At 40.1% G+C, this 26,817-nt stretch overlaps 1 protein-coding gene and 1 long non-coding RNA gene across 2 annotated transcripts in view; one reads left to right on the top strand and one right to left on the bottom strand.

Moving 5' to 3' along the window:
* Positions 1 to 26,817, bottom strand: part of Maml2 (mastermind-like transcriptional coactivator 2) — a 188,975-nt gene that overhangs the window by 6,501 nt on the left and 155,657 nt on the right. The window contains exons 3-4 of the mRNA XM_013511001.1: positions 6,668 to 6,871; positions 942 to 1,053 (exon numbers count right to left, since the gene is read on the bottom strand). Coding sequence (XP_013366455.1) covers positions 942 to 1,053; positions 6,668 to 6,871 — 316 coding nt within the window. The remainder of the gene's footprint in view (positions 1 to 941; positions 1,054 to 6,667; positions 6,872 to 26,817) is intronic.
* On the top strand, positions 8,372 to 18,022 carry LOC106147877. Its single transcript, XR_001232883.1, has 2 exons — positions 8,372 to 8,429; positions 14,256 to 18,022. It is a non-coding gene; the product is annotated as an uncharacterized LOC106147877 (long non-coding RNA).

Genomic DNA, 26,817 nt, shown 5'->3' on the forward strand with positions numbered 1-26,817 from the left:
CTCTGGAGCAAAGTAATCTTAGAGAGGGGAATATACATATGTCACATTCCTAATGTTATAGAGACAGACAATCTGGTTCATTTAAAGATGTTTAAATAAACCAGAGCAACATATTTGAAATATATGTAACAGGGCAAAATATTAATAAATAGGAGTGTTTACAGTTTGTCTTTTAGAAAATTTTCTTCATGACTTCCTGTACAGATAGAGGAACACATAAAGCAGAGAGAAGGTAGGAAACATAAGAGAGTAGTTTAACTAACATGAAGAAGTGCATAGAGCTTTGAACAGAAGAGATTGAACAGATGCTGAAAAGAAGGCAGGAGAAGTATCAACCAGGTTTGGGGAGAGATTCTTCTTCTGAAGTTCAGAGAGTGGCATATGAGCGATTGTGGGTGAGAACGTACTTTTACGAAGCTCTTAAAGGTTTCACGCTGTGATTGCAATGGAATCCACTGTTAGTGTTTGAGAAGGCTGTATAAGGACACACTGGGCTTTTCAACTATTCCTTGGAGGCAGGACTATCTGTCTTTGAAGGTAAGCAAGGGGAGAGATGGGGTCAGGTGTGGAAACAGAAGATGAGGCTTTGTGCAAGTTACGTTTGTGACTGTGAAAGAGCAAGTAGTATTTCGAGGCCTTACGTTTCCTGGGACAACACAAGTTACTGGCAGACGGATAAACCTAGTGTTCAGAAGTATTCTGCTCTCCGGACTGAAGGAAACAGAATAGAGAGCAGTGAATGTGTGAACGCAGGGAAGAGTAAGCAAGAACAGAGCAAGGGTCAAGAGTGGTCGTAATCCGGAAGACAACGGGGGCCAGAGAAAGGCTCCCAGAAAGACACTACAGTCAGGTATGGGACGGGGGAGGAACACCACATTGAAACGTGAACAGTTTTGTACCTTTCACAGTGACGTCTTTCACTAATTTTTAAGGGTTCTTACCAGAATACTGGGCACTTGGCTGCAGATTCCCCACATTTCTTCTTTGGTCTTTGTAATCTGGGGGCGGCCTTGTCAGATGCGAATTTATCTGGTCTTGGGGAGCAATTTTTTCCTTAAAGACACAAATGAAAACATTAAGTTGTACTATTATCTTTTTGCTCATGCAAACTGATGTGCTATTTGAACGGGAATATAAGAACAATTTTACAGCCTTGCATTACAAATCATGACCTCCTTTAGCTGAGCTAATTCAGAGACAAACCTTTTCAGTTTCAATAAAATTCCTGCGTGGAAGGAATTCTTCTCCACCACATTTAACCTAGAATGTTTTGGTTCTGGTAACTACTTTTTTTGCCTTTATTTTGCAATTAGGTTTCAGTAAGAACTACTTTTCTGCCAGTTTCGAGGTGGTACTTCAGCTTTGTACTGTGGCACACCTAGCACGCTTTGACCTCTCCGTGTAACTCTGAGTATTCTTTATTTTTATTTGTTAAACCTGGCAGCCTTAGAGAGGAAACAATGTCAGGGGGTCCTGGGGTACCCCCAGTTAGGTACTGGGGTGCTTTATGCCTATCTCTTTTTTACTCCTTCATTATCAGTCTTCCAAGGTGGGTATGATTATTCTCATTTAAAAGAAGAGAAAACAGAAACTTCACTAGGCTAAGCCAATTGAGAGCCAAATGAGTCACAAACTCGGGCTCTTTACTGCCGCACAAAACAAGGGTCCCTTGCAGCAGTGATCCATTCTAAAAGCACGGAATTTTTCCAGGCGCCCTTCTCTCCTTTCCTCTGGAATCAGCCAGCTGTGAAGCTTTAGAATAAGGGAGATTTGAAGCTAACACAATAAATAGCAACATTCTCTTAATATTTTGATGCCATCTTCCAAACACCGCCCGGAGCACACCTGCTTGGGTTACTACCCACGGCCACAGGGAGACTGGCATCCTGGGGGCGCCGCGTGGCTCAGGAGCAGCACACGTTAGAAACAGCCTATCGCGGGATTGGGACCGCGTGATCCAGCAAGGCCTAAAGAAGCGAGGGTTTTTCCTAAATTGAAAGCTGCCAGGAAGAGAGGTTGGCTGTATGACTGAGTAGAGAAGTAAGGTCACCTAGTGACCTTGTTTTTATCTGTTTTAGACAAAAGTGTTTTGTCTCCTTTGATCATGGTGTCAGAGCAACCCCGTATCAGAGCAACCCCGTCTGAGGTTGGTATTCTGTAAGATTGTTTATGTTCAACAGAGAACAAGTGACTTGGCTACAAGTGTCCCATCAGTTGTGGACATCAAGGACTGCTTCATTCTTTCTCAGTGTGGATCAGGAAGTTTCCGGGATTGCTTCACTGTGATTTTATATGCACTCCAAAGCAACTTCTATTTTCAAAGATAAAAATGATTGGCATAGGTAGAGATAGAACACTACAATTATATAAAAATTAATAAATAGAAAATAAAGCTTTAAAAGAGAGAGGAATCAATTAGGTAGCAACCAAATATATACTGCCTGACTTCAAACTTACCTAAGCCATGTGTTTCTCGGTTTGCAAATTCCAAACCTTTTAAGTAGAATAAATCTACTCTAAAGGGAGGGAAAGAGTCTTAAAACAAGAACAAATCAAATTTACGACTTGTTTCCAAGAAAAAAACTCGAAAGACTTCGAGGTTTTTGGATATCGAGTTATTCATGTGAAATACAATTTTGATGAGCTAAGTGTAAATCAGAAACATATGAATTACATTTCTTTTAAACATAGGTTTACACATTAAGGGGAAAAAGTGGTTACTGAAACTCTTTTTTTGGTTTTGCCCAAACCCTAAGTGTTTAAGAAACAGCTTGAGGGGCTGGGGATTTAGCTCAGTGGCAAAGCGCCTGCCTGGCAAGCGCAAGGTCGTGAGTTTGGTTCCCAGTACCGGAGAAAAACCAAAAAAAAAAAAAAAAAAAAAAAAAAAAAAAAAAAAAAAAAAAAAAAGAAACAGCTTGAGATGTTCCACGAACCTAAATGTGTCAATGTGGAACCAACTCTGCTGTAAACTATTGTGTAAATTGACAGTTTTGATTTTTAAGCCCAATGTGGGACTCTAAAAATATTCTCCAAAAAGCATCTATCTCACATAATTAGATGTTTCTGCTACTACTGAAACTGCAGAGGGACAGGATGTACATGTGTATGTTTGTTTATGATAGTCAGGCTTTTGAGTCCTCCTCATTCAAACCAGTATGTCTTTTTAGGTATCTTCAAGCTAATTACTGACCTTCTGTCACTCCAAAGGTTTACTGCTTACTGTTCAGAGTTAACATCTACCTCTGTGAAGACTTGAGTCTCTTAAACTACTTTTTCACACGAGTTATGTCTAATGTTTTTGCATATGGATGTAACCTAGAATTGCCGTGCTGCCACTTTCCTCAGAAGAGTAGTGAAGCCGAACTCCAGTACTGAGTGGAGACAGTCACATTTTGTGAGATAATGCCCTTCCCTTGGAATACAAATTTCAAGTCACAGGCTATCCCTCAAATTATTCCTGTGCAACATGAATTTCATTGATTAATTAATTTTGTACAGTAACACAATCTCTTCCACCTGAAACCCTAATAGCAAAATCATTTGCTACAGTACCTGTTTTGCTTCAGTTGTAAAAATATAAGATATGGATCATTACAGGACCTCCCTCATATTCTTCTTATAAGAATTAATCTTCTAATTCTGTAAAAGCTCAGCATTGTGCCTGGCACACAGTAGGCGCACAATACGTGCTGCTAATGATGATGATCATTGTGACAAATGCTACTTATTCTTCATTGCGCTTCACTGGTGGAAGGATAATAGTAAGGACAACAAACTTTCATGAGAAAATGTCTCCATTTAGGTGCCTATCTAGGCTTGCCAAATGACTACAAAGCATATGCTAATGTAAAGTAGCATCAAAGACTGTTTCTTCCTGGATATGCTAAAAAGCACAAGAGCCCTCAGTGGTGTCCAAACAAAGAGAAATGTGAATGGTTTATAAAAATCAAGAGAAGTGGAGCTTCGTTCTCATTCATGTCTCACCGAGATGTCACTGCCCTCTGCACCTGTCCCAGTGAGACCCAGCTGGGGTGCAGAGGAGCGAGGGCACTGCCAGGCCAGGCCCTCGTGGAAGGTGTGTGCACTCACTTTTGTGCTTTTTAATCAGACCTGAAAACCTAGAAATTCAGCCTCAGCATGTTGAAATTAATCCGATTATTACTGCTGAGGAAAATGATAAACATGTACCCAGTAGGACAATTTTAGGTAGCATGTTTCTCTCTTCTGCAGCCTGTTTTTAAGCTATTTATGAGGATTAAACAGGAGGAGGAGGAGGGCACAGTTGGGAGGACTGGGCTCTTCAGAGCTATGATTTGTGGAGGACACCAGGTGTGTCACTTTGTGGTCCAGCCAGTCTCTCCCTTGTTCTTTACACATTAGGAAAGGACTCAAGGTCATTAGTAAAGTTATTTCTCACAGTCCTTGTTAAAGATAAAGGAAATCTACTTCTCACTATTTTTCTTCACATATTCTGAACTCCAAAATTATGCCATTTGCATTCCTTTAAACAAGACATACGCAGCCAGGCAGGGTGGTGTAGGTTTGTAATTCTAGTACTCTTGCAGGCCAAAGCAAGAAGATCACAGTTGTAGCTCAGCTTGGGCAACTTAGCAACTTAGTAAGACCCTGTCTTCAAATAAAAAAATAAAATTGAAATAAAGGGCTAGGCATGTAGCTCAGTGTAAAGAGTCTAAGTTCAATCCATAGTATCACAGAAAAGTAATTGTTCTATTATTATTTATACTTTTTATTATGCAGTAATTATTTCATAATTCAATCTCAACTAACTTACAAACACACAGTCAGGCTGCACCTTTTGGTCTGTGGTCCATCCTCCACCTAAAATGGTAGACCTACCTACTGTCTAGTAAGGTGCTATAGTCTTCAAAGGCAGAGTCAAATATTACCTTTCCCAGGATATATCTTCAATCTTTCCAGGCTGAATTTAATTTTTCTCTAAATAAACTTTCTCTTACTGGGTCTATACAATTATTATAATGTAAATTAAATATGATGCATAATAAAAATATGGTGAGTGTTAAATTTTAAAAATTATTTCACAAAAGACATGTTCTCTCAAAACACTCCCTCTTACGTAGAACATGTTTATCCTTTGTTCTTTACACTTTCTGAAGCTGTTCTGGAAGTCCTTATTTCTTATTTTCACTGCTGTGGCCGCCTCAGTTCCTGAATCAGCTCAAAATGTTTACCTTTCAGGCTTATTTTGACTATGGGTAAGAGCCAGAAGTTGCAGGGTACAAGATCCAGTGAATAAGGTGGATGGAGACACACAGTAACGCTTTCATCTGGCAAAAATTTCCACAGACGTTGATGAATGAGTGTAGATACAGAAATACAGTGAATGTATAAATAAAAAAAAAACTATTACAGTAAAAAACACACCAAAAACAATGGGATAAGTACTTTAGACAGGGAGTATTTTGAGTACTTTGAGGGAGGTTAGTGGCAGTGTATCTTTTGCTGTAATAATTTCTTAAAATTTAAACGATCACAGTTTTTGATCACCTGTAGTACTTCTTGTTCTAAATTCACAAAACCTCTGTTGCTTTTCCGATAATGTGTGTTCTGCTTTCTCAAGCCCTGTCCTCTGGTCTTTCGTTCCTGGTCTCCTCAAACATCACTTCCCCATATCTGTGCATATTCTATGCCTTGGCCAATATACAGCAACTGTAGCATCCTGCGTCTCTGACTACCTTAATACACAGCTCCTTCAGTATAAAATTATTTGATTTTATCCTTCTCTTCTTGCAGTGCTAAGAATGAATCCAGGTCTCACATGCTAGACAAGAACATGAGGTATAGCCCCGTTCCTTATTTTTCTCTGTTCTTTGTACCTTAGCTCTGTTAACCTAGAGATGTTTACTTTTGCCCCCATGTTTCATTTGGCCAAAACATTTGAGGGCAAAGAATGAAACTTGGACATGGGGTCATGATCTTAGGAGGCAGGAAGGGTTTGGGTCAGACGTGGCGTGTGTCTGAGAATACAGAGGGAAGAGCAGGTAAATATTGGAACAGAGTGAATACTTAGGTGGGGTTTGGGACACGCGACCTTCCTTTCTTAAAAGGCATACAGACATGGTAAAAATGGAAATATATCTTCAATTTCTTTAAATAAAACTTACATTTTGTGATTCATCGTTTCTGAAGCCAAGTCTTAACTGTGAAAGACCAAGTTGATTTCATTTTTGGTCCTAGGAATCAAACTCAGGCAGGCAGGCACTGTGCCACTTAGCCATATCCCCAGTGCCCAAGTTGACTTTTAAAATGGTTCTTAAAATTTGATTTTCTTTAAAATTGGTTTGGATTTGAGTTGATTAAAGTTTAGTCCACTATTCTTGCCCCTTGATCCTGGGGAACACCATTGGTTTCTTTGGCTTGATTCAGACGCCCACACTGGTCATTCTAGACCTGCCTGGGCTGGTGATGTCCAGTTCACCAAGCTGTGGTGCCTTCAAGTGTCTGACAGACAGTATGTCAAGCCCCCCCCATACTCTCATGTATGGAGTTGGCTTCTTTCACAGCCAGGACCTTCTTGTTACTAACATGTATGTGGGCATGGAAAGAAAAGCACTACACAGAAACGGGAAAGGATGACCTCTCTGCTGGGCCAGGAAGTGTGTGTGCAGAAGTTAGGAGAAAGGTTTACCGCATCAACCAGCATCTGCTGCTGGAGAAGAAGCTGCTGTTTCTGCCCCATGATCTGCCTCTGTAGAGTCTGTTTCTTCCCCATCAACTGCTGACTCAGCAGTGACTGCTGGGAGCTCACGTAGCCACTTACAGTGCTTGGGTTTGAGCAGGGGCTGGGGCTGGGGTTGGAGCCTGTGTTCTGGCCTCCCACAGAGTGTTGATCCTGAAAAGGAGAAAGAAGGGGAGTCTACCGTGAATTAAGAGGAAAAAAATATAGCACAAAGATCATAAGCTTAGATTCCAAACATTTCATCATGTTAAAGATCAAAAATAGTTAATGGATTAGAGATCAGAAAATTGCTTTGAAATGTAGGAGAGATAATTACATATCTTAGCGACAATAGCAGGTAGGCTAATGACACAAGGGCACAGGACAAATTCCCACAGGACTCTGACGGCAGAGCTTCCACGCTCCAGAAGGCGTTTATGGAACTGCAAAGAAAACTATGGTGAAAACGTACAACAAACCTCTCAATTTCTCAGAAACAAACATATCACAGAGTAACAGGGCTCTCTTTTTCCATGAAGTTAGCATGCATTATTGCCAATCCTGCAGTGAAACTGATGCTTCAGTCCATGTATTTCAAGGCTGAATACCATTTTGGACATAGGGCATTTTGCTTTGCCCAGCTTTCTCTGCTGGGAAGGCAGGAAAGCCTGTAAGTTTTTTTATACAAACACTCTCAAATTTGGAAAGAACTTCACTTCTCAGGGGCTTGGTAATGTTTTACCCTACTCAGTAATTCAAGAATCTCAGAATTAGCTGGGCAGGGTGGTGCACATGTGTAAGCCTAGCACTCGGGAGGCTGAGGCAGGAGGATTGCTGTGCATTTGAGACCAGCCTGGGTTACACAGTGAGTTGAAGGTCAGCCTGAACTGCATAGTGAGACTCTGTCTCAAAAAGAGAAAAAAAAAATAGAATAAAAATAAAAGAATCTCAGAATTATCCAGTAAAAGATCACCCAACCTACTGACAATAAGAAAGTATTGCTCAGAAACTCATATTTTATATCAAATAATATTGAGTATTGCTGAATTGCCATTCTAATCTGAGAACACTACTGGTTTTTAGACACTGACAGAGCACAATCCCACAGGACAGAGAGCTGAACCCAGTCAGGTATTCTCATCCATTCCCAGTGATGTATTTAGGACTGAGCTACACACGAGTGGGATTAGAAGAAATCTAGAAAGTATTACCTTGGAGAATCTGTCACTTAAGGGAGAAGTGCTTACGTGTATAAATACAAGAAACTGTGGTCAAATTTTAGATTATATAATATAAGCACAGGGCTGGAGACATAGCTCAGGGGCACAGAGCCTGCCTGGCAAGCGCAAGGTAGAGTTAGATTCCCGGCACCAAAAAATAAAAAAAATGCACATATATGTGTGTGTATTTGTGCGTGTATATATATGTGTGTGTGTGTGTGTATGTGTGTGTGTGTATACACACACACACACACAGAGTCAAAGGTCCTTACCCTTTAGCGGCAATCGTGTGGGAAGCAAGTCATTATGCGGCTGCCCTGACTTTGCTCCAGCCAGGCTGAGGCTCTAAATCAGACTGCCTGCTCGGGTGGCTGTGAAGCTCACTGGTTTAGAGAACACACTTGGAGAAACCCGGAAACAAGAAAACCTAACTCTCGTTTCCCAGGAGGACCGTGCGCTTACAAGAGAAAAAAAGGAAAAGCAGCTCTCATGACGTCTGATGAGCAGAAGCGGTAAGTACACCAGTTTTGGAAGTTCTCTTCCCCTTTATCCCACTTTCTTCAGTTATCTGATGAACTTTTGAAAACAGTTCGAAGCTCGGACATGTAGGAAACGTGGCTTTGTTTCAGCAGTTCCTGGGCTGCAGCGCTCACGGCTGCCCGAAAAGCAAAGGGACACAAAATAATCCTGGACGTGAGGCTTTGCGCTACCCACAGTCGTGAGCAAGCATTTGTCTTATTTTTCTAATATAGCGAGATGAGAAAACTGAGCTGAGAGAGATCACGTAGTTACAGCAACCCAGGGGGATTTAAAGCCAGCTCCGACTACCAAAATCCCTGCTCAGTCACCGCACGACGCTGCCTCTCAGCTGGGACAGGACGCCGGACGAGGCAGACTTCTCGTTCCAAGGCCGTCGCAGCGGCTCTGTGCGCGGCACTCGCGGCCAGGCCCAGCGCCCTCGGTCAGGCGAAGGAGCGGGCACGTGGGGCCGGGGGCCTGCCCGCCGGCAGCTCACCTCTGGGACACAGGCCCTCCGCAGTTTAAGGAGCTGTCGTCCCAGAGCGCTTCCACCTCCCTGACCAGTCAGGGCCTTCCACGTGGACCGCCAGGACCCGGGAAAGAGTTGGCGCGAGGAACGCGGCCCGGAGCCCGCCCTCCAGCCAGGCCAGAGGGCCGCGGGCGAAGGTCCGGGAGCCGAGTGTCCCGGGGCGCAGGTGGAGGGACACACGGGCGAGGTGTACGGTCCACTTCGGGGCGGGCAGGAGGGCGGGCCGGGAGGAAGGGGCCAGGACAGAGCGCGCGCCGGCCGGGCGGGCCCTCCGCTCCCCTCTTCAACCAGAACCCCAGCCGTCGGGTCTACGGACTCGGGCGCTTTATGCTAGACTTTAAGAAGGGGACTTTATGTTTTGAAAAAATGGTTGACACACATAGGTAGAAAAATTCAAAAGACTTCAGGCTTTTCACGCGTGGCCACCGTGTAGACAGAAGTACGAGCTCAGAGACTGGCTTTGGCCCGCTCTGGTTCATGTTCCCGGTCTGGACCTCACGAACTGTGTAACGCAGTAGCAGTTAATTCACCCCAGCGAGCTTCAGTTTGCGCATCTACGGAATGGGCACGGCAAGCCTAGGGACTGCGTGGGCTCCCTGGAGGAAGTCAAGGACATAATTAATGCGCAGCAGATGGTAAGTAATAAACGACAGCTGCTCGTTGTCGCTGATGCTTTTCAACATACAGGAGCAACGGTCCAGTTCTGTTTCTCTCCTCGTGAGCGGAAGGAGACAGGCCGTACAGCCTGCTGAGAGCGGCGGCTGTGCTGTTAACTCCATCAATAAGGAGAGGTCTCGGTTTATGTGCGGATCGTGAGCGTCCGCGGAGTTACGGGATCACCTTCACTCTTCTACTTGGAGATGCCAGAAAGTGCGCTGTCCTGCGGTGTGTTCTTCTTTTACACGGGTTAAGGAGCAGCTCAGGACTCTGATATCTGCTCGTTGCTAAGTTGATTGCTTTTAAGCATCCAATTACTTAATAATACAGTAGCCAGTGCACATTTACCAAGTACTACGCCTTTGCTTCCTCTATGCAAAATGAGGGTGATTTTACTAATAACACAAAATTACAACAGGCAAAGATTATAATAGTGCCAGGGACATGAAACCTAACACATGACCTTAAAATAGAATACTTCCGCAACACTTTAGTATTAACTGTTACTATTTTTATTATTGACTTCTTTTTGTACTTTTTAATATTACAGGGATGTTTTAGAGACTATTTTCCTCATGAAGAAGCTCACACTTCTTCGGGGATATAGCTCAGTGGCACAAGCACCTGCCTGGCAAGCACAAGGTCCTGAGTTCGACTCCCAGTACCCAGAAAAGAAACTCTGACTGTAGGTGTATTGGGAGTGTCGATGTGATGTACTTAGTCCTTGTCTGTCTTCAGCACGGGGTGGTCCTTGTGCTCTCCACCTGGCAACAATCTTCACTACTTATTTTCTTGTAATCATCCTCTTTCCTCATTTCTATTATTTATCTGGATTATGCAGGCGTTTGAGTTTGAGATTCCCAGTTTATAGGTTATCTGGGAAGATACACACACACACACACACACACACACACACACTTAAAGTTATGATAGTAAAAACAAAGCAGGATAATTTTCACTATGGATGATACCTACTAGTATCTTAGTATTAAGAGCCAGGTCTATGCATTCGTCAGTCCATTACTACATTTGACAGGTTCACTGAATGCTTAGTATGTACTAGTCAGTTTTCTATTTCCTAGAAACTAAAAAGAAGTCTGAAATTGGAAAACAATATGAGACAGAAAAGATATGGACAGTGTTCAATATTGGCAGAATTGGTGAACTTCAAAGTGATTTCCAGAGAAATCTGGGAAGCCACCCTAAGATTTATAAAAGCTCTGCATGCCAAGAAAACCTAGCTACGCCTCTTTCTCTCTAATCAAACAGATGGACTGTGCCAAATTTAGCTTCTTCCCTTCACAATACCAAAAGCTATTCCAGGACCCTTTCCCTACAGTGCTAAGGGCCGTCCAAATTTGAAGCTAATGCCAGGGTGGTTCCTGGTATAGAGGAAAGAACAAGAGGTAAGCTCTCTTTGGGAATTCTGCAGACTTTTTAACTGCGTAGCTTCTAGGCCATACGTCCTACCATGTACCGTGCTACTTGCATTCTTTTAGTTCATGATTGAAATACTGTTTAGCTGCTGTCACATTCTCTTGCTCTTATGTTAGCTGTGAAACACAAAACATCTCCTTCACAGGCTTGCTGTCATTGCCAAGATGTTGTGCAAACTTTAGTACATAAAATATTTTTAAAGAAAAATATGCTCCAATGCATTGGCTCTGATTTCCACAGTCGGCCTCCCTCTTTGCCTCACTCAGCCATGCAGAACTTGACATCATAGAGATTGCCTGTTTGTCCTCCAGCACATTCCTCCTGAAGGGCATATGAAGGTCATAGTAAAAATGGTACATTATCAGCCTGTAGATGACGATGTACCTGTGGCCATAAATTACTTATTCTATGATCTCTATTGATACAGTCTTGTATGTGACAGGAAACACAGCTTTTCAGAGAATTGAGTGAAGCATTAATTGGGCTACAAGTAACAGTCATATGATGGGCTTAAATCATTAATTTTTCATTTTACAGATTTTTTTCTGATTTCACCTATAAAATTACAGTATTCAATCTTAAACCACAAAGTAAGTTTCTGACCTTATCATTTTGTAATTGGGACAGGGCAGAGAAAGGCCCTGTCCCAAATGTAATTTGCATTTAATATACACTCACAGTTTTTCAAATGCCTGTGCATGTGTGTGAGTGTATGTATATTCCAGACTTTGAAGTCTTTCTGGAGTATTAACTGAGTCACTTAGAGCAGTAGACCAGTGTTTAAAATTTCTTGATTCTTGCTTTTATCCTGCACAGGACTGCCTTACCAACGAAAGCATATCTGCATTCTTTTAATAATTTCCACCCATAACCAATCTATATCCTTAGTATTATTATCTTTATTTTATTCTTATTCATTCAACAAATAATTGTTGAACATCTTCTATACATCCTACATTCTTCTAGGCTTGAAGTTAAGGCAGTAAAAATGGGTCAAAATGGCTTTTCATGAACCTAAAACAAAATTTTTATGAGTTTTAGAATCATAACCTCTTAGTGGGATAAATCATTTGCCCAAAATACAATTCCAATCAGTCAGAAAGGGTTGAGATTGTAGTTTCAGTATTTCTAAGGCTGCACATAAGTGCTCCTGTGCATTTTCCAGGTCCTCTTGGGAGTCCTCTTTCTCTAAGGCTTGGCCTTTCTCTGCCCTGTCCCATACCACTGTCAGCATTCGCCTATTCCATTTCTGTTCTTCCATTTTGAGAGTATTTTAAGATTATTTCAAATCAGTATTGAAGATCTTATAATAAGTTCATATGAATACTTTAAAAAAATTCTCCATCCTTTCTGTCATTTATAAAGAGGTAGTATGTTTTTGATGGAGTTACTACACTCTAAAGAATTTTAGATTCAAACTATACATAGACACTAAACTGTCTTTATAACAAAGCATCCATCCATCCATCCATCTATCCACTCATTTCTATCTATCTCATCTATCTATCTAATCTATCTATCTATCTATCTATCTCATCTAGCTCAAATTCCAAGTCCCTTTTATCATATCCCTAAAAAGGCATTCAACCTCCACTTATATTACAGAAAACAATCCAGGTGCAATAACTGAAATGCTTTTCAAAAATTTTAAATTGTTATTTTTAACAACATCTAAATAAGGAAAATGCTAATATAGATCTTTGCATGTGATGAGTTCTGTTCCTTCACTTATTTTTAAAGAACAGATATTACCTGAGTATAATTTAAGTGCCAAGCATTACAGTAGAAGTTAAGGAACTAAGATCATTTGTACACAGATGTTTCTGCTAAGGTTTTCATCTCCTAGAATAAAACATAGTTACACTCTGGATTGTGGGCAATCTTAGCCCACAGCAAACAATCAAAATTCCATGCCTGTGGAAAATTCTGCTGCCTACCTACACTTTTAAGTTTTACATCTGTACTACTAATGAGAAATTTATTTTCTAGAATGGTCTTAAAGATATGAGGAGATCATCCACAAAAACCGAAACTTTCAGCTGAAGACAGAACATGTTCACAAGTGACTGTGTGTGCATGGTTGATTTATGGTTTGTTTTTTACAAGCAGGGCTCATGTACAAAAAATCTGGCAAAAAATTCTTTCCCAAGTTTGTTACTTCACTGATTTTATATCTTGCCCATGGATCACCAGCAGATACATTAAACCAAAGAGGTTGCAAACTATGTCTATAAACCTGTTAGAAAACTAAGTGAACACTTGAGCTCTTTTAAATTGCACAAATTTTTCTCCGAGGGCAACTTACTTGTCTCTTTGATATTAACGGTTTCTGTCAAAGTAAACCTGAAGAGCTTTTGGAAAAATGTTGAAATTTAAAAATTAAGAACAAATCTCATTATCTCAGTCATTCCAGCTCGTTCAGCTAATTTAAAATTTCTAATATAAAAATTTAAAGGAAGTATGTTTGAAGACGATCTTGTAAATCCAGCAGCGAACGGTGGAGGGCAGGCGTGGCTATTGGGTCTTACTCTGAGAAAGTGTCTCTGTCGGTCATGGTCAATATGTAAGGTATCTCTCTGAAACATATTCACTAGTAAAAATTCTGGAATTACCTCTTTCATTTTAATTCAATCCGAGGACTCTGTGTGACAGGACTTGTTTCAGCAAATGGTAGAAAATGTCCCGTTAGACCGCGTCCTAAGGCAGCCAACAAAAATGTCCCCGGTTTCATGGAAGTATACTGAAGTATTAACACTCACTGAATTTACTCTGTTTTACTGTGAAAACAGTTTTGTGGGGCGAACAGCAACTTTCACAAAGGGGTCAAAATTATTATTTGGTAGGTATTGTTCTCTTACTACTACAAAGATTCTAAAAAATATAACTGTCACTCTATGGCTCTCTGTAAAATGGTTCTTTGTTTCTCTTACTTAGAAGGGGGGTATTTAACGATCTCTTCCCCCACAGAGTGAAGTAATGTGGGTTACTCGAGATCCATGAGAGTATTCTGGTGTAGGATGACTGCCCTTTGTTTTTCTTGGCTTCCAGAGTTAGGCAACTGCAATTTGCAAAACAAATTCAAGATTAAGTACCCAGCTGGGCAAGTCTGTACAGTAGATCTCACAAACTGATTTGCTATTCAATCCATCTTTCTCTGTTCTCCCCTTTCTTTTCCGCTTTTTTTTTTTTGTCTCAGTGAACTAACTGCTCAGTGTTCCTCCCGGGTATTTATCTTCGGAGCTGTCTGCTGATAAAACCATTTATTTCTCTCGGCCTGAGCAACAGGTTGCCCCGTTTCGGTTTCCCTCCAAGCTGACAGGCCTGCTCGCTTCAGCTTATTTATTTGGGGATGGATCCTGAGATAGCTGTGGGTGACTCACATAATCGACACACAACAACAGCAACAACAGCGACGCCAACAACGATGACACCACAGCAAATTATCGGGGAATCATCCAGAAAGCGGCTCATCAATGGAAGGACAGAGGGGATCCAGCTCTCCTCTCCTCAGGCCACCAGGTGGTCCAGTCTTCAATTTCAAGGGGCAGCGTCCAGTGACTGATATGCAAGTCGCCCTTGGTGAACAAAATTTTGACGGGAACACGGCCATACGCATTCACTTACATGCTGTCACACCACACTAACACACTCAAATGCTGCGTAGACCTTCTGGCTCGCAAAACCCAAAATGTTCACTACTTGGCCTTTTACAAGAAAAATGTGTTGGTTTTTGCTCTATTTACCTATCCTGGCCAAATAATGCTGGATACTTTGGTCTTTCAGAATTCGATGGAAAAATACCTCATAGAGACTATCTGGTGATTCTCGGGAGTAACTGGCAATTGGGAATAACAAATACGTATCACGAGATCTGTTCACACCAGCCTCCCCTCAGCCACATGACAAGTAACGGAAACTGAAGAACTACTTTCAGGTCCTGTATCCAGCTTCATTTTGTAGATGAAAGCATGGCCCTAAAAGATGAAGGAATCGACTTGTGCAAGGTCACACACCTAACTGAAAAATGAAGAACATATATATCCAATTCCAGGAAAATACAGTAAGGAGAAATAAGCAGAAAAAAATCTACTGTCATGAAAGAACTGTAGCTTGTCTGATCGATCAGGCCCTTGGAGGGTGAGGAGTGTGATGACATATTGAAACGAGGAGTTTGAAAACATGGAAGAATGTATTTGATTTAGTATTTTTTTGTTCTTTGTGATTATGAGTGTTAGCTGCATTTTCCTTCCGTGTAGAAGGGCATTCTGTGTTCCCTTAGTCAGCGGGGAAATCTTAATCATATGTTTATAATTTGTTTGCTTGAAATGATTAGAATGAGTTTTGTGGTCACTGTAGAGTTCACCCTTCAGAGGTACCTAATTTTCAAGTCACCAGGACACTGTGTCTATTCTTAGCCTCTGGGGTGGACACTCACTCTGGACTGGCACAGCGACCAGCTGCATGAGTTGGGGAGCAGCGCTCGGGTGGGACCGTGTCCAGGAACAAATCATCAGTCGGTCAGGGTGGGGTGGGAAGAGTGTCGTAACACAGGGGAAAGAATGAAGAATTGTTCTTAAAAGGAAAATTCTTCAAGTTTAGAAGGGCTCTTTGTAACGGACCTGAAATCTGTGTTCTGGAAGTTGGCTTTTAGCTTTCTGCCCTTGAGCAGGGGTTTCAGGTCTTTCCTCGTACCACACACAGTACCTTTTGAGGATTTCACAAAGCTATGGATTCTGCCTCTCCCCTCGTGCCCAGAAACACCCATACAACTGACAATTCTGTCTGCAATTTCAGGGAATTACAGATTCTCTAAACATCTACAGACCATCTATAAACCTCACACTGGGATCCTGCCTCCTAAAGTTAGTGTTTATGGAAGCAATAAAATGATTATTCCCTTGGACAGATCCTGCACACGCACTCTCAGATTAAAATCACCCACGGCTCCTCACTACTCAGATACCAAGTCTTAACTCCTGGGAGTGGTGCCTAAGACTCTTTGGATTTAACCTCTGCAGCTTTTTTTCCATAACGCATCTCTCCCACAGTCCGAACCACAGAGACCTGAGACTAACTTCCATTCCCCAAACTCTCAGACCTTCTGTATGTGCTCACACCCCTCTGCCGGGCACATTCCCCCTCTGCACCTCCCTACTCGGTCAGCACTCATTCTGGGACCCGCTCACACGGCACTTTTCAGGAAGTCTCTGCCTTCCCGACACTGAGCGGGGCCCATCTCGTCTGCGCTTCTGTAAGACCAGGTGCCGTCTCCGGAGGCCGCATCCGCCACAGTCGCCCGTTAAGTAAACGCCTCTCCCCGTACATGTGGCTGGAGGGCTGGGACGTGTTCCCTGTGACATTGCCAGGGTGCAATGGGCTCTCCAAAGTGGTTTTTGAACAAAAAGAATATCTGAATGAAGACACTGTGAAGCAGCAAATGGGGAAGAACCTCTGCTGGGAGGCGTATGAGATGAAAATGGTGGCTCTCTTAAAAAGCAACCAGAAAACCAAAGCAGAGGAAAACAGGCAGAAACTGGGCAAGATTGTTAAGTTCAGTGTTGTATTTTAATGGGTGTGTCACCTTACAAGGGCCTTTGGAATGAAGAGTGCTTTAGGAAAGAGGAGTTAGCGCTGGAAGGTGGCGGAGACAGTGACAATGACACTGACGCACAGGGGTGAGAAAGCAGGAAGAAGGCATACTGAAGGGGCACAGCTCCTACTACAGTTGTTGTTTCAGAGCTAGGGTGCCAGGCCATGTGCTGAAGGCTTGACATTGTTATCTCACCTCATTCTTATAATAATTTTGCCTCATCGTTATTCAGATTTTAAGGGTGAGGAGAGAGAGCTTGAAAAATTTCTCTTTATTTTTTACAATTCAAAATACCTTGACTGAGCTTAACAAAACAAGGCAATAAAATCCCTCTGCTCTAAAAGAAATTGGAGTCTGTAGGCAGCCATACTGAAAAGTGAGTTCCAGGATCAGACATACCTGCGGCAAAATTCCAACTCTGCTTTTGCTCAGGTTGTATAGGGATAATCATACCTCTGAGGTTAGTTCTTCAGTGAAGTGCTTTGTATAGTGTTATTCTTATGCTTCCTTAAATTAATCTGAACATTACACACAATATATCATGTATGTAATATATACACGTATGGCATATATTGATGGCAATGGGATAAATGATATACAATTTCTAGTTGCCATATAATGAGGGTAGGAAGGAGCCAATCAGCACCAGTTATGTGAGCTGTCTTCAGCCACTTAAGCATAGCAGTAACAGCATTATCACCATTGCTTCTACCAATTACAACAAGGCTGGGAAATAGTGTTTAAGGGTGATTTTGTCTTTTGTTGATTTTATTCCAATGGATTGTACCTATTTTAATCTCTTATTTTTTTGGTTTATCATTTATTTAGAATGGGTACGTGCAATTAAAGGTAAAAGATTTATGCAAACTGAAGAGAAACCAGAGTATGATAAGGAACCAGTTAAAACCTTAAATTTTTCTGTTATTCCAGAAAAGTGTGGACGGTGTTATGGTGTTAGACGGGATAAGTTATCAGCATTTTCTGTTCTCATTACAACTGAAGGCCACTCAGTAAAGGATTAGCAATGGAGAATGATAACAGGATAAACACTAGCACCGTTCAAAAGAACACAAGCCTTTTAAGGGTTAGGTCCTAGATTCAGACTATTGTCAAATTACACATGAAACAAATCTAGAATTTCAAAAACTTCATTTACAAATGTGGCTTCTTAAATCTTGAAAGAATGTAAGATGTTTTATTGTGGAACTAAAATCCCAACACTTTTGGCTTTAGAATTTCACCTCAATGAAAATTATATAGATTAATTCTAGTTTCTTATATTCTTGTTTAAGTTTCTAATAGATTAAAGCCCTTACAATAATGCTTTTTTCATACTATTGCTATGTGCCTTAAATAAAACCATGAAAGTAAAATATGTGGTATAATCTTTGGCTCATAAATGGTCTTTTCTGTGGTTTGAATGATGGTGTTTTGTACAAAATTTGTGTTTTAACTTAATCCTCATCATCATGGTTGTATTAAGAGGTGGAGCCATGGAAGTGTGCGTAAGCTGTGAGGGCCCCACTTCATGAAAGGGATTAGGCACCCTTACGAAAGTTCTGGAAGGAGTGATTTTGACCCCACTTTGGCTTTCACCTTTGCCACGTGAGGATGCCATCATAAGAAGAAGCCATTCAAGGGACAGGGCTCACCAGAACCAATGCTGACACCCTGACCTTGGACTTCCCAGGCTCCAGTATGGTAAGAAGCGAATTTTCTCCTCATAAATAACCTAGTTTGCAGTATTTTATTACAGCAGCACAGAAGGACTAAGCATTTGAAAAAGCACTTATTTTCAGCAAGTTTTTGCCCTCACAATTTTCACTTGTTCTTTTTTATTTTACACACAATTGTTATAGACAGCTAAGTTAGATAGAAATATTATAGGCAGTGAGATAGGGCTGGGCCCTCGAAGGAGCCAGTGCTGAAGATGCGATAGCTTGCAATTGTTGGGGAGACAGGCACCTCTTCTGTGGACCAGACCTCCAGACAAAAGACGAAATAAGGGCCGGGGATAGAGCTCAGCGGCATAACCGCCTGCCTGGCAAGGGCAAGGTCCTTCCCAGTACAAAAAAAAAATATAAGAAGATGAAACCAATGCCTCCATATACTTCCCAAGAATAAACATCAGGGATTGATATTCTAAGTAGGTATCTGTCACCCTGAGAAAGCCAGGAAGAGCCGCTCACCCAAACCCCTACAGGAAGAGCCGCGATTCTATATTCACGCCTGCTTGCTACGTGACTGGCTTCCCATTTCATCCCATTTAAACAATTTTACCTGAGCAATTACGCTTGTGATCTTACTGGTTGACCATAGTTTTGCCCACCTCTTGCCCACCTTGCAGGTCCTCATTTTCCTCCATGTTGGACCCACTCACCTCGAGGTTTGGCTCTATAAAAATCTCTAGAAAAGGCATGGTCCTTGGCAACACACTCAGGACCTCTTTTGTCCCTCTCTCAGACAGAAGTTTTCTTTTCCCCTATCAATATATTCTGCTCTTAACTTCCAGTGTTGATAAAATTCATTCTTTGGTTTTAGAGAACATGAACTTGTACCAGACATCTAGCAGGTTGGGAATTTCTTTCCCCAGATCACAGTGACATTCTTCCAGGCATCTGTGATGTGTGAGTCTTTTAAATTTTGCTGTCTTCTTTTAAACCCCTCTAGGCCTTCTTTCCCAACTTTAAAATATGCATGTTAGATTATAACTTCCACATTCCACTTGAGCACTGAAATAGTTGAAATGCTATTTTTATTTAGTCAACTGAACAATAAAAACCATTGTGATTAAAAAATTCAATTTTTCCCACATCTAAAATACAATCTAACAGCACGACATGAAGAAATTTTGCATTTGTCCTGAACCAGTGGTCGGGCAGTCAGCTGACCCAGTTGGAGGTGGAGGAGGGGAGATCAAGCTGGTTCTCTTCTTCTGATGCAATTGAGATAAATGAACTGAGGCTTAGAAATGGAGATGTTGAGAAAATAGACTGAATTCTGGATGTGTTCATATAAATAAATATAAAAGGTACAGATAGGACTATATAGCTTTGGTAATAACTTCTGACTTTTCTCTGTTGATTCCATAAAAAGTCTGTATTATTCTGCAAAAAAAAATCTGCAAACTATTTCTTTAGAAATAATTTTTATGCAACCTCAGAGAAAAAAAAAAGAAATAACTTTTATGGTTTAAATCCTCCTTCTGCACTGATATATAAAATATACTAACCTATAAACTTTATGATATAAAGTACCCTACGATTCTTACATATTTTCTTTATAAGAAATTGAGCGAATGTCTTGGTTATTGCAGGTTTCTATCAGGCACCCAAATCTAGATGCACGTAGATGCGCTACAGTGACTTTGGTCAATATCTTCAAACCCATGCAGCAGCTCTAATGTGACACGAGCAGCCATTTTTGAATGTATTTTTACAATGACCACAGAAGGACATCAGAAAGGGGCCATCTGTTCCCTCTTAAACGTAGCTCTGAAGTCGCACTTGGCCTAGCAGAGCAAGCCACTAAATACTTCAGGGGGACTTCAAAAACGCTGGATTCCCCCTAAAAATTGCAAAGGGATGAACTTCAAAAGACTAGAGGTTTCACTTGGACCAATTCCCAGAAAATCAGGTTATTTACTGAATCTTATTTATGCAAACTATCCAAACACATTTTGATCTGCATAGTACCAAAATAGTGTTTTATAAAAATGATAACCTTAAATGAAAAGTAGAGAAGAATAAAGAAGATTGACTTTTTTGGCCTGATTACTTTTTTCTATCTATACTAATCAAATCTGCTGCACAGTACTGCCAGATCTGCTGCTTCCTATGGCTAAGAGTCTCCAAGAGCACCTAGCTTTTCAGTAATTCTGTTGAGTAAAACAAAAGATATCTTAAACATATATACACAAGTTTTTAATCTCCCTATTCCCTGTTTAGAGTTACAAGTGGACTAAAAAGGCTAAATTATTTTTAGAAACCAACCATGGAGGCATTTTTCATCTATAAGGATCTATAATGTATCTTTGCATTCACAAGCTGACTGTAATCTGCATTATTCATATAAATAGAGAATACTACTGAATAAGGTAGGTATATTCCAACATAGGTGACTGTTGTCACTTGGATCCCAATTATACCTTGTATTTATCTCTGTTCTAGGATATACAAGTAATTTATTTACCTGCATATTTTCTCTTACTGTATTATGGTTAATTTAAGAACAAGGATTATTTTATTCATCTGTGCATTCCCAGCAGCATAGATGAACTTAAAATACAGTAAATATTCAGTATTACTTGTTACTATATAACAAGTACTCAAAAATAAGATTAACTACAATTATAACATGATTTATAATTAAAGTGTTATTAAAAATCTAACATGTATATCAAAAGTTTTCAGTAAAATGATAAATGTCAATATTAGACACAATATAAAATGCCTTATCTGTACCTATTAATTGTCAATACAAAATACTGTATAAACACTTTTACTTTTAGTTAAAACCTTGAACTTAAATTCAGTACATATAGACATACGTGAACTTTTAACCTTCTTATGCATCAGTTTGGATAAGGTGATCGTATTGGTTCTGTTACTCTTAACTGGAAACAGATCCTTGATTTGAACATAACCGTTCAGTGATTTTTCACTTTGGTAAACATTTGTGGCTTAGGTTCCCCACTGCTGATCAGGACAGAATGTAGGAAGGAAGATTGATACCCTTGCAGTTACCAGTGTTTACATTGCTTTGTCCTTTCCAGACCCATGTGGTAGTTCTAAACGGATATACATTTGGGACTGCAACAAATCTTTAGCAGCTGGCTCGATCCAAGTAACAGTTCATTTAGTTGTATATCTGGGCATTTATGAATATTTAAATCAAAACTGTGATGATATTTGAGCCAACTGGATCCCCTTTAGAATTTTAAAATATTATTCAGCTGTCCTCAGAAGAAACAAACAAAACAAACATTTAAAAAATTTGTAGTTTCTCCATAAACTTAACAGAACTTGGGCCAAGCATTTAAAATACCACACACTGACTTTCATGGAAATTTAAAATGAGCCCACTATTTACTCTCTGTATGGATTACCAAATAATTGGTTGGAAACAAATCACTTACCTAAAGTATCAGAATCAACAAGTGAGTTGTTTTCCTGTGAGCAAGATATGACCTTATTATCTCACCCTAAAATGTGATTCCCTTTAAGATTTTCAGTTGAAGTCTATCACGCTTATCTAATTCCTCTCAGATACTCAGCTTGCTTCTGTAGAAACCCTGTACTGACACTTCTGTGGGGGTCTACTCTCATCTGAAAAGTTGCTCTTTTTAAGATGTTGGATAAGCGTGAGTATTCCATTTGGGGAAATGGGATATCAATAAGTATTTTGAGCATTAATTAAACGTTTTGAGCTCTTTGAAAACAAAATAACACTATAGAATGTAATGTTAATGTGACTAGGCATATCGATCAGAGGAGAGGAATGACAACTCAATTCCTGTTAGATACACACGTATCATCTGACTGAAGATACCCATCCCCATGTACAGCCGTCCTTCTGCACTCCACCAGTGCCATTTCTCCTCCACTTCTCTGATACACTGGAGTATTTTCTCACACATTTTCTTTGGTTTAACCATTCCTCTGGCAGCTTGGTTCATGGTTTTCCTCCATGTCATCAGTGCACAATTCATCCCTACGCTCTGTGCAGCTTTCAAGTTCAAAATGGTATTAGTCTTCAAATTTCATCTGGTTCTGCTCAAAAGCGAAAGTGAATTGGTAATTGTTTTGTGGAAAAAGTGAAAATCTGGACGATTTAGCTTATTTTAGTAATTTAGCTGTATATAATGTTAATAAAAATCAAACAGAGGCTATTTGTGTGTGATAAATAATTTTCAGTGAAATTTAATTCAGTAGAACCTAGTGGGGTACTCGCTAGTACACTGGTCTAAAATGGTTTAAGAAAACAACATGGGCATTATATATGGTCACTTCTGAGGGAAAGCAGAAAAACTGTGGTAATTTACCAGTGAGCATTTATGACAGTGAAGGAAAGCTGTAAAATTTCTATTTAAATGTAAGTAATAATTCATAATGCTGTATACAGAGTAGTTTATTTTGACATGCTTCCCCTGCCCTAACATTTTAGGCTAGCTATTGAGAAATATTGCACAAGGACCAAGCCTACAGAGTGGTCAAGTACTCCTTAATATAAATATCTACGGTCAAGGAAAAATCTAATCAGGCCTAACAAGATTTACAGATTGGGTTGTTGAGAAATGTCCTTCAGAAGGTTTCAGTTCAACAAAGTGAATCAGGGACAATTAGCAGGTTTGGAGCTGATCTACTCATAGCAAACTAATATTTCTTAAATGACCAAACCAGTATAATTGTAAACCTCCTGACTTCTTTCTTAAGTACATTATACTGTTGTAACATCAATAGATAGATAATTGTGGTCAGAGAAAACTTACATCTGTATCTTTAATTACATCTGGGTACACATTTAAACATAACAGCGAATATTTTTCCAAGAAAACTAGATTTTCTATTCAAGGACTTGAATGAAAAATATTTTTTTCTACTTGAGAAGTTTCAATGTGAATCTGCTGGAAAATGTTGGAGTTGGCCTTTTGCAGGGTTAGACAGTATCACCTTGGGCACAGGACTCTGACAGAGGCCCCCTTGAGCTGCTTGAGGTTCAGCATTCCCTGCTCAAGTTCCCTGACTGCTCTGCAGAGGACTTAAAAGAAACAGGTAACAGAACAAAAGAATACTATTTTGAACCAAATAGCATGTACAGATGTAAAACATAAGCTAATTGAAACGTGCAGGCATATAAGAAAAAACTATAGGAAGATTTGGCAGGGGTGAGGGGCGAAAAACACTGACTTTTGGCTATGGTGTAGTAGGAACAATCTGAGAATATCTCCCAAAACTGTGTCAGTCTATATTAGTACTTTTACCTAAAAATATATTTTAAAGTAATTTCATTATAATGATGTGATAATATTTATAAGAATTTCATAGTTTTATAAGCTCACTTCAGCCCAGAAGAAAAAAATGTAAAATATTGTTTTCAACCTTAGAATGTTCTATTTTCTTTTATTGTAATAAAATAAATATTCAAAAATGGTAATGCGAAAGTCCACAAGCCAACAGACCAATGACAGGGTAAGTGGGTTTGTTTTTCCGTAGGCTTTAGGAAAATGCCAAAGCACACTCCAGCCTCTCGCATGATTTAGCGGTTAAGAACCAGATTTGGAAAGCACAATTTAATATTGTATTTATAGAAGGCAAGATAAATGGTAACATAACTTTGCGTTTTGATTTGTAAATGTCTGTGGTTGCCCAAAATAAAAAGATATATGGACATGTGTGTGTGCGTGTCGGGGGAGGGTCTTTATCCGATTACGTACACCACAAGTTCTACTTCTGCCTGTGTCTCTTATAAAACTTTAAAATGTTGCTAAAGTTTTATACGACACAATCCAGCCAAGCCAAACTCCTGGTTACCTGTTCTCCACTCTGGGGCTGGATTTAGATTTGTAAACAGAGCCTCGTCTCAAACCACCACTAGCAGGCACTATCAGAACGTTTTCATTAGAGCACATTCTAATGAGCAAAAAGGGAGCAGCGGCTCCCATCAACAGGATCAGTGAACAAAATCTCATAGCAACAGACACCAAAACAGGCCCTCATTACAAGCCACATGCAACAATCAAGTCTTTAACCAGAACAAAGGTTGACAGTGATTAATCATTAAGCGGTTCCTTGTGCCTCGCTGCACGTGTTCTTAGCAGCCTCCTACAGAGGCAGTCTGGCATACTTCCTGTCTCTGTGCTCTGCTGTGCCATGTCTGCGGGACACCCAGGCAGCCTCCTCACTATTTTCATTTCAAATGTTACAGACATCCACAGAGCTTCTGTGTGCACATGTCTTGACTTTATTCTGAGCCTGGCAGACTCTGAATGGATATGGGGAGCGAGAATACAATCAGCCATTAACTTCGCATCTGCTTTCCTAGACTGTCTTCGGAGGCAGTACAAGAGATGGACTAAACACTGTGTTATATAATGAGCCTTTGAAATCTGTTTGTTTCCTTAAGCAGCACAGTAAGTTGATACGATTTAATTGTGTAGCGGGCACAAGATACCTTCACCTACTGTTCCCACATGAAAACGAGGTCTGTGTTGACAAACCACCACACTTTTCAACTGCAATAAAACATTGTCAGAAATTCTCTTCCAAATTATTCTGTTTCAATAAAGCCACAGAGTTGAAACGTGCCAACTTTATCATGTCATTTACGGGCCCCCTTCTTGTGTGTTTTTAATTACCTGCCTAGGCACTGTTTATCGGTTTTAGCAGGTCATGCAATAGCATACGTGTTCATTAGAATGGGCTGAGTTGGAGGCTTTTTTGTCTCACTTTTAACATATAACTATCCCTGATGATGACCGTGCTTCCTATGAGCCAGGAGATCAGGCAAAGAAGAGATGGATTATAAGACAGATTTCCAGGAGGTCGGAAACAAAGCTTAATGAAAATAACCAAAAAATAAAATAAAAAATGACCAGGGGAAGCCAGTTACCTAACAACATTATTTTCCTAATAATAAATATCAAGTTTAACACTAACAAAATGAAAGAACCCTAAGGAATCTTTGTATCTATTAACTTTTCAGCTAGCCAGATTTAATTAATGTCAGTCAGTACTCCAGCAGCCTACGTTGTAGATTTTAACTAGTACATTTACAGTTTAAAAGCTAAAGCCAGAAATCTAGCCACAAAGTATAAAACACTTAGGATAGAGCTGTAATTTCTTTAAACTGAGTTAATTTACTAAGGAGATGGAGATGAAAATGACATTCTTCAACCCAAAAGACCACCTCATCATTGGTAACTAACTCTTCACACAAATGTAAGTGACAGGGATGACACGATGGTCACTGATTCTCCTTAAGATCAAAGCGACCTGATAGAAAACCTCATTTATGAAATGAACACCTTTTAGCCAGAACCTTCTGGGGTCCACGTTTGAAACCGATCTCAGAGAGCTCTGACTTGTGAAGGAGAACAGTGATGAAGTGTAGCGGGAAAGACCGTAGGGTTTGAATGGTTTCAGGAGACAATGAAACCAACTAGTCTTGTTATTTTGACTCAATTCAATTTATAGTAATAGGGCTGGGGATTTAGCTCAGCGGCAAAAGCGCCTGCCTGGCAAGCGCAAGGTTGTGAGTTCGGTTCCCGGTACCGGAGAAAAACCAAACCAAAACAAAAAAAAAACCTTTCAATTTATAGTAATATATGCTAATTGATTCTATGCATTTTGCAGTTGGGGTAAATTGACTTCATTTTACACAAATATGCTTTTTAAACAATACTGACCTGACTGGGTCTGCTTATCCTGTCTTTTCTAAATGAGAAGCTAAGCGTGTAGTATTTGGTGGCTTGAGTCAAAGTCTTAGAACAAAGACCTAAATCAATTATAAATAGAAACTCTGAAACTATGTATACATGGCATAGATTCCAAACCTACGGAAAATGCTAATTTCCAAATCATGGAATATGCAAATCTCAAATAAATTTAACTACTTATTCTTTTGGGTAATTAACCCATGAATACCAAAGTAACTATGATATGGTGGGGATTTAACCTCATATCACATACTGTGATGGATGTTTTATGAGCTATCACATTGCATACTACAGTACAATGAAAGTTTATATATGAGAGGCCCTGTTAGTATTCCCATTTTACAGATGAGAGAATTGACATTTAGGGAAGTTAAATAATTCACCTAGTTTATAAGCAATAGAGTCAAAAGTGTACCTCAGGCATGTTGCCTCTGAAGCTCTGCTATAATGTTGGAAAAGAAATAGTACAGGAGTAACTCCGCCAGAGTCCTTGTTATAAAGGGGTGGTGAATCTGTACTTTAGGCTCATAATCTGGAGAGATGAAGCAACATGATCTCCTACACAAAACTGCAATTTGTAACAGGGTCTGCATTGGATATAGAAGTAACATATCATTGGGTCAGTTGCTTTACTTTTTGAATACCAGTTTTCTCATGATAAAAGTGGTAAAATGCTTAATTTCCAGGATAGTAGTGAATTTCAATGGAGATAATATCTTTAAAAGAAAAAAT

The sequence above is a fragment of the Chinchilla lanigera genome, unplaced genomic scaffold, assembly GCF_000276665.1.
Source record: "Chinchilla lanigera isolate Chin_1 unplaced genomic scaffold, ChiLan1.0 scaffold00011, whole genome shotgun sequence".
Lineage (NCBI taxonomy): Eukaryota > Metazoa > Chordata > Mammalia > Rodentia > Chinchillidae > Chinchilla > Chinchilla lanigera.